The sequence below is a fragment of the Ipomoea triloba genome, chromosome 9, assembly GCF_003576645.1.
Source record: "Ipomoea triloba cultivar NCNSP0323 chromosome 9, ASM357664v1".
NCBI classification, from domain to species: domain Eukaryota; kingdom Viridiplantae; phylum Streptophyta; class Magnoliopsida; order Solanales; family Convolvulaceae; genus Ipomoea; species Ipomoea triloba.
Genome location: NC_044924.1, coordinates 20,431,169 through 20,439,646, shown reverse-complemented (window position 1 = coordinate 20,439,646; position 8,478 = coordinate 20,431,169). Strand labels below are relative to the sequence as shown.

Below are 8,478 nucleotides of genomic sequence, written 5' to 3'. Positions count from 1 at the left end.
AATGCTTGTATTAAAAAAAAATTCATTATAAAAAAATTTAAACTTTGAATTATAATAAATTTTTCATATATTATCTTGCATTCATAAACTTTGAATTATCAATTTAAATAAACAAATTCAACATTCAATTATATATGGATAAACATCCCCTATATAATCTTCGATTAATATATTTTGAAATACTTATTTAAAAATAAACATAGGGTATTATCTTATTCGCGCAATGCGCGTGAAAATAATAATAATAATAATAATAATAATAATAATAATTCGTTGGGGCTTGTATACTTTTACCAAGGTATTTGTTAACTAAGTGAAAGAAAAAATTGAAAACAGAAAAGAAAAATAAATAATTAAATTATCTTCTAGAATTAATGATTAATTCATACAAAATAAAATAAGAGTATAAGTAATTTAGATTTTAGAGTAGACAAAACGAAATTTATCAACTAATCAAATCATCCATTATTTTTTTTGCAGTAGTACGGTTGCTAACTGCAACTAATATAATAGAATCATTCTCACCTACCACTGTACCAACCAACTATCCAAACAGTTATATACTGCCCTTCTCATTTCTTAAGGTGTGAGATTCGCTCTATATTTCTTAAGTGCGTGGAAAATGTGTTAATTTTTTTTATTTACTTCTTGATGAATTTATTGAATTGAGTTAAGTTTTATTATTATAATTATAAATAGTTTCGTGATTGATTTTTGTAAAGAAAAAATAATATTTTTTTTATAAAAATAATAAATAATAAATTTGAAAAATATGTTTGGGAGAACAGTCTTTTTAGTCTCAGTCTTCACTGAGAGAGTCCTGGGTTTCCACGATAAATAATTCATAGAGAGTGTGTAGTTGCTGGTTTCAGTAGCCCATTTTGTTCCTTCTTTCTTTTGTTTTCTTCACAGGTTGTCATATATTGTTTCTCTTGACCTCCATTCTCCAATCTTGCCATATGGTATAAGCTTTCCTCATCTATTGTCATGTACTTTTAGCTAATTTCACTGTTTGTTGTGCCACTTGTTTCATAAATTCTGAATTTTTTTTTTTCTATTTCTTGGTACCTATGATTTAGTTGCTGCAAAAATTACCCAATTTAAGTAGCTGTGGATATCTTTGTTTTTATGATTGGGTTAGAAAGTTGTGATCTTTGAAGTGTGGGAAGATTGTGCCACTTGTTTCATAAATTCTGAACACAAAATTCATTTCTTGATACCTATGCTTTAGTTGCTGCAAAAATTACCCAATTTGAGAAGCTGTGGATATCTTTGTTTTTATGATTGGTTTAGAAAGCTGTGATATTTGGAGTGTGTGAAGATTGTGCCACTTGTTTCATAAATTCTCAACAAAAAAATCCATTTCTTGATTCCTATGCTTTAGTTGCTGCAAAAATTACCCAATTTAAGAAGTTGTGGATATATTTGTTGTTATGATTGGGTTAGAAAGCTGTGATATTTGAAGTGTGTGAAGATGATAGCTTGGTAGGCAGCAATGTCATTTGCCTGCTGTCTGCCAATTATTGAATGTGTGTACTGTTTAGGGTGTGCCCGTTGGGCGTGGAAGAAGTTCCTTTATACTGCTGGCCGGGAAAGCGAGAACTGGGGCCTTGCAACTGCAAGTGAATTTGAACCTGTGCCTAGGATTTGTAGGTATATTCTATCTGTTTATGAGGATGATATTAGGAACCCGCGTTGGGCCCCACCTGGAGGGTATGGTGTTGATCCGGATTGGATAGTAGTGAGGAGAGATTATGATTTCACTCAAGGAAACGTAGCGCCTTATATGATATACCTGAATCATGAGAATGAGGAAATAGTTTTAGCTATTAGGGGTCTTAATTTGGCGAAGGAGAGTGACTATCTTGTCCTGCTGGACGACAAACTCGGGCAGGCTGAATTTGATGGGGGTTTTGTTCATAATGGGCTGCTGAAGTCGGCTCGATGGGTTTTGGAAAAAGATTCGAAGATTTTGGAAGAACTGATTGGGAGGTATCCAAACTATACCTTGACATTTGCGGGGCATTCTTTAGGGGCCGGAGTGGTGACATTGTTGGCAATGCTGGCTGTGAAGAACCCGGATCAATTAGGTAATGTCGAGAGAAGAAGGATCAGATGCTATGCTTTCGCTCCTGCAAGGTGTGTATCGCTAAATTTGGCAGTCAGATATGCAGATGTCATCAATTCTATTGTATTGCAGGTAATGTGTGCCGGGTAACATTCTGATGTTATTAGCTTTACTCCCCCTACTATGTTCTACCCTGTTTGATTGATAAAAATAGAACCTTTATTTGAAAGTGGATATAGCCATTTTCCCAGTATAATAACTTTTCCAGAAGAGGATTTTTTGGGTCAAGGACCATATCTAAGTAGCTAATTCACTTGATTTTATACTTCCGACTCTACTTCTATTTTTGTCTTCCATAAGTATTTAGCGCTTACCACTATGCCAAAAGCTATAGCTAGTAGTGAAAGCGCAACTTTATTTCTTTATACCGCCACATTTTCGAGAGGCAGGGTGCCCCTTTAGGCCTCTGCCCAACAATTCCCTAGCCACCTGGTGCTGGACTTGGCTTTTCATGGGCCTCCGCCCAAGAGAAATACTGTTATTTGTATCTATAGAAACCTGTGTGGCAGTTTATATAGTACCTGCCCTTTCACCTTTAACACAAATCTAATAATTACTTTGTGATAACTAACCAGGATGATTTCTTACCTCGGACTACCGTGGGACAGGAAAATTTCTTCAAGTCACTTTTCTGGTAAAGAATTGCAGGTCTTACCTTGTATCAGTATTATTTGAAATTTTATCAGATCATGTACATCAAAACTCTCTTGTCAAAAACAATGAAATCAGTGCCTCTTTTTCTTTCGTTTTTCCAATTTGTACTTTAAAATAGGGAAGCTTAATACAAGAAATTGCTATTTGAACAATAAGCCTCTTTGTCAGCTTATTGTTTTTAAATGCTTACTAGACCGAAGGATTGTGAAAATATCATTATCAGCAATACCTCTGATTGTATTAGATCGTTTCCTTACTGGCTAATATCCATTAACTTCTCATAGTTTCCCATGTGTGTTCTGCGTAACGTGTCTGAAAGACACATGCACTATGGAGGAGAAGATGCTTACCGATCCAAGGCGCCTCTACGCACCTGGTCGTCTTTATCACATTATTGCCAGGAAACCCTTCAGGTTCGTAATTTTTCTTTTTTTGGTACGAGACTATTGAAGAGTGTTTAGTAGACGCAAGAAGAAAACTATCTCCTATCAAAACTAGGAAACGTAATTTGCTTTTTTAGGTAGTTGATTTGCAACGAGGAAGACTAGTTGAAAAGTAGCTAAGCTTTCTGGGGCTTGTGAGGGTTGAAAGAGTTTATGCCATCTGATTTTAGAAAGTGTAAATGATATTGCAATTAGATCAAGAACCAAAAGTTAGGTTTTGAAAATTTTTTCTTTCCTCCTCCTCCCCATTGCTGCAGCTTGGCAGAGATATCACCCGTTGTCCGGACAGCCATACCCGTGGATGGGCGGTTTGAACACATTGTCCTTTCTCACAACATGATGGCTGATCATGCAATTATTCGCATATTGAAAGAATCTCAAAGAACGCTTGATGTAAGTATTCCATTTCTTCTATTGATGGAGAGGCAGGACACTTATTCAGCCAAATTCTTGCATTTCAATTGATTTGAATTGAAGCATGTGCTACATTTCAACTGAATCATGACCTTCGGCATGGGTTGGCTCTGATACCAAATTAAAGCATTTGCTCCATCTGAACTAAAAGTCTAAACTGATAGTTGGATTGCACATTTATGTTTATATATTATATGTTCAACAATTTGCGTTTCTACAGACAATGTTGGAGAGAGAACACGCAATGGGTATTCCTACGCAGCAGAGAATGGAGCGGCAGGCCTCTCTTGCGAAAGAGCACAGGGAGGAACACAAGGCGGCATTGCAGCGGGCAGTTGCGCTGGATGTTCCCCAAGCGTATTCACCTTCTTATGGCACTTTTGGTGAAGATGAGGAAGGAGAGAAATACAGAATTCCTCAAGAGTCCTCTTTCAGAACATTCAAAGTAAGAAGAGAAAACTGGGATGATTTAGCCCGGCGCCTTTTTAGCAAAGACTAGTTTGGCTGAATGGTGCTGAGTGAGGAAATCACCATGGCAACACCCCAACATATAATCATAGCTTAATTAGGAAATATATGCATAATGTCCATCCCCCTTCTCATTTTTGGTGTTCTCAGATAATAAACTTGAGTGCATAGCTAGTGATGGTCAGTGAAATTATTTAATTGTTTTGAGGTGTAATTTTTAATAGAAAATTTCACTTTTAATTCCTTAATTAGAGCGGTCAAAACGGCAAACTCAGCCTGCAATATGGGCCCGTCATCGATTTATGCAAAACGGGTTGGGAAAATGAACTCAACTAGTATAGATAAATTATACTATAGAGGGTCTACCTTGCATTATGGACCGTATCTAAAATAACATTCAAATTATGTGTTATGTGCCTATAATTAAAATATGATGTGTCTGCAGTTAACATATTATGCATAATTTATTAACAAAAGACGATGTTAATTGCAAACACAATTTTTGGACCAGGGTCCACAATGAAAGGTGGACCGACCCTGATCCATGGTATAACAATTGACTTGTATACAATCATTATTGCATGGACCATGGTCGGACCATAAATAAAAAATACATTTTTAATATACTAAAAGTACATTATTTTAGAGTATATTATTTAAGTATTGAAAGTACATTATTTATTTTATATATACTATGAAATAATGTACCTTCAATACAAAAATAATGTACTTTTAGTATAATAAAAATGTATCTTATATTCATGGTCCACACACTTATTTGGAACATGGTCCATACAATAATTTGTCACTCACCTACTAGCAGGTTGACAGGTTAAACAGGCTAGCCCACCAGTCCCCTTATTATTATTATTATTATTATTATTTAAAATACATTTTTAAACATTATAATATTTAGGAAAAAGTGTCAAATAGGCCCCTAAACACTATGCAATAAGTCAATTAGGTTCTCAAACTTTCAAATGTTGCAATTAAACACACACTCTTCATTTTAAGGCCTAAATGTCTAATGACCGGTTATCCCCTGTAATCGCCGATAAAGTTTTCCGTGGCAGCTGACTGGGTAATATAATTAATATTTTTAACTGCCACGGTGTATATACCCTGATTATGATTGTATTATCTATCTGCTAGTTGTCCTACTCTTTCTTTGTTTGTTAGCATTAGATTGAACTTGTATTTTGTTGTAACTTTCCCTCATAAGCTTGATGTGTAGCTTTATATATCCTGTTGTTTTCTTCACTCTAAATATACAATTTGATTCAAACCTTCACATGGCATCAAGAGCCAAAGTATACTCAAACGAGTAAATTTTTCCCTTACTTCGTCCATCATGTGATCTTATGGCAATCACCAACGACGCTCCCATGATTCAAACTCGCAAATAATCCACAAGGATCAAGATCTATCTCTGACTATCTACAAGAGATGCAAGCACTTCCTGACAACCTAACCTTGGTCCAATTGTCAATATCAGATGAATACTTGGTTGCACATATATACCCTCTTTCAAATACCCTCTTTCAAATAGAGGGTGATTTTCATTCAGTCACATCAGCAATCCATGCAAGAGAACACCTATTTCCATTTTGGTACTCCATGAGGTTTTACTAGACTGTGAGTGTCACATAAAGCGTAATGATGAGACGCACCAAACTCTATTGGCCATAGCAAATGTGACACAAAAAAATAGGCCAAAGTATTTCCAGAATGGGAGGTCCTTTTCTAGTCCAAAGACAAAATGAATGACAAACTCCTCTTGGCGGACTAGTGGTGCCTTTAATAGCAATTAGAATCACTTGCATACTAGTGGAGATTTGAATGGTAAGGTCTATTGTTTTTGCCACAAGTATGGACATGAAGTTCATTTCTGTAGGAAATTAAACTAGCATGACGGCATGACTCCTCAGGGAAAATAATGTTCGATTGGATAGCCTTCAATCTTTTAATGCTACTCAGGCCCTTGCAATTAATTCCACTAGCACTACAACATCAATCGATTCTTCCAAGTGGCTATTTGATAGCGGCATTTCTCGTTATTAGAAAAATTCATACATGCGCAGCAGAAACATCAATCGTTTTTTCTAAGATTCTATTTAAAAGAAGGGAATTAGAATATTTACCTTTGAAGCGTGCTTTGACAAATGCAAATCCAAAACCGTCTAGGGCACGCGAGAACTCGAGATTTTACGTAAAACTCTTTTCTGACAAATCCCTTTTTCACTTGTAGCCTTAAGAAATACAGTTGTTATGCCGTGGACCCAGGTGCAAGGTGGACCTGGGTCCAATACAATGTCGTTTCACAATTTTTTTTTTATTTTTTTAAAAATAAAAAATAAAAAAAAAATAACGGCGTTTACGGCTCCTCATTGCAACAGAACACAAACTCTACATTCACAGACACTATACTCCATATTCACAATTTGAAAACTCCACATTCACACATTACAGGGCTATATGTTTAGTAACTATATTACCACTATTATGCATTCACACATTCAAAACTCTATATTCACAGGTCTTATACTCCATGTTCACAACTTGGGAACTCCATATTCACACATTACAGGGCTACAAGTTGCTTAGAACTCTTTTAACTCTACTACAGATTCACAAATTCATAACTCTACATTCACAAATTCTATACTTCATATTCACAATTTGAAATCTCCACATTCACACATTTCAGGGCTATATGTTTAGTAATTTTTTTTAAAAAAAAATAGTGAAACGGTGTCGTATTGGACCCAGGTCTACCTTGCAAGGTAGACCTGGGTCCACGGCATAATTTGCGGGTTGTTATGCCGTGGACCCAAGTCCACCTTGCAAGGTGGACTTGAGTCTACATTCACATACACTATACTCTACATTCACATATACTATATTCTACATTCACAATTTGTAAACTTCACATTCACACATTATAGGATTATATGTTTAGTAACTATACTCTACATTCACATACACTATACTCTACATTCACAATTTGTAAACTCCACATTCACACATTCAAAACTCTATATTCACAGGTCCTATACTCCACATTCACAACTTGAGAACTCCACATTCACACATTACAGGGCTACAAGTTGTTAGAATTTCTTAACTCTATTACAGATTCATACATGCATAACTCTACATTCACGATTTCTATACTCCATATTCACAATTTGAAACCTACACATTCACACATTTCTAGGCAACTCTACATTCACACAATCATAAATCTACATTCACGATTTTTATACTCTAAATTCACACTTTGAAACCTCTACATTCACACATTTTTGGACAACTCTATATTCAGCAATATGTTTACTAATTAAAAAAAAAAGAAGACAAAAACGACATAGTTTTGGACCCAGGTCCACCTTGCAAGGTGGACCTGGGTCCACAACATAATTTGCCATAATTTGCCTAACAAATAGGGTAAGGCTTATACATATAGATTGGTTTGGGCCCAAAGTGCAAGCCTTTAAAGCCCAAAACTATCCAATATTAAATTAACTCATTAATCAATTATTAATGTATTAATTCAATATCGATAACTCTTTATCGATTTCTTTTAAAGTTCTTAGCATTACCATGAACTATAAGGTATGACTTTCTAGGTTCATAGTCAAACTAACAACAAGTAATATTTAATAACTTATTATTAAATAACTCATAAGTCATGAGTGACACCTAACAGTATGTCATGACTACCTAGTTGACAATGAATATATATTTAAATATATTATAATGAACATTTCTGTTACAAATATCATGTAACATTTTTTCCACACAACACTTGTTCCGAACCAAGTAAAGATCATGGTCAAATTTGGTCAAACCCATAAACCTAGTCAATATGTGTATTCAATATTCTTGACATGAAGTCCAACTTCATTATACTCTAACCAGAGATTCTCGTTGTATGATTATTGAATAGACTAGAACATCCTTGTTACCTCAAGGCGGTGGATCCTCTATTGAATGCACACATGTCTCCGTGCAATACTGAACTAGGCCACCAAGTACACTTATAGCCCATAAGGGACAAAAGACGCATACTGGCAAAAACTAGTCCACCATATGTACGAGAAGACCATGTCGTCTCAAGTCAAAAGATTATTGCATACTTGTAACATACAACATACCGATGACACGTAGGTAAATACCATGTAGTACGTTGTAATCAGTCATTGTTCAATGACTTATTATCTAACAATCATCCACATGTCCACTCTCCGCATATCTCATACAGAATGGCATGAGATTCAACATAAGAAGGACAATGTGCTAGTCTTATCAGAAATTCGGAATTTTAATGACCAATTATAATTCTTATGACTAGAAACATTTTTACAATTC

At 35.2% G+C, this 8,478-nt stretch overlaps 1 protein-coding gene across 1 annotated transcript; it reads left to right on the top strand.

Annotated features, from left to right (window-relative positions):
- Positions 1-796: 796 nt before the first annotated feature.
- LOC116028695 lies at positions 797-4,355 on the top strand. Its single transcript, XM_031270486.1, has 5 exons — positions 797-2,200; positions 2,704-2,762; positions 3,067-3,195; positions 3,483-3,618; positions 3,860-4,355. Exons 1-5 carry the CDS (start codon positions 1,496-1,498, stop codon positions 4,136-4,138), a joined length of 1,308 nt encoding a protein of 435 aa, XP_031126346.1. The 5' UTR covers positions 797-1,495; the 3' UTR covers positions 4,139-4,355.
- The last annotated feature ends 4,123 nt before the right edge of the window (positions 4,356-8,478 follow it).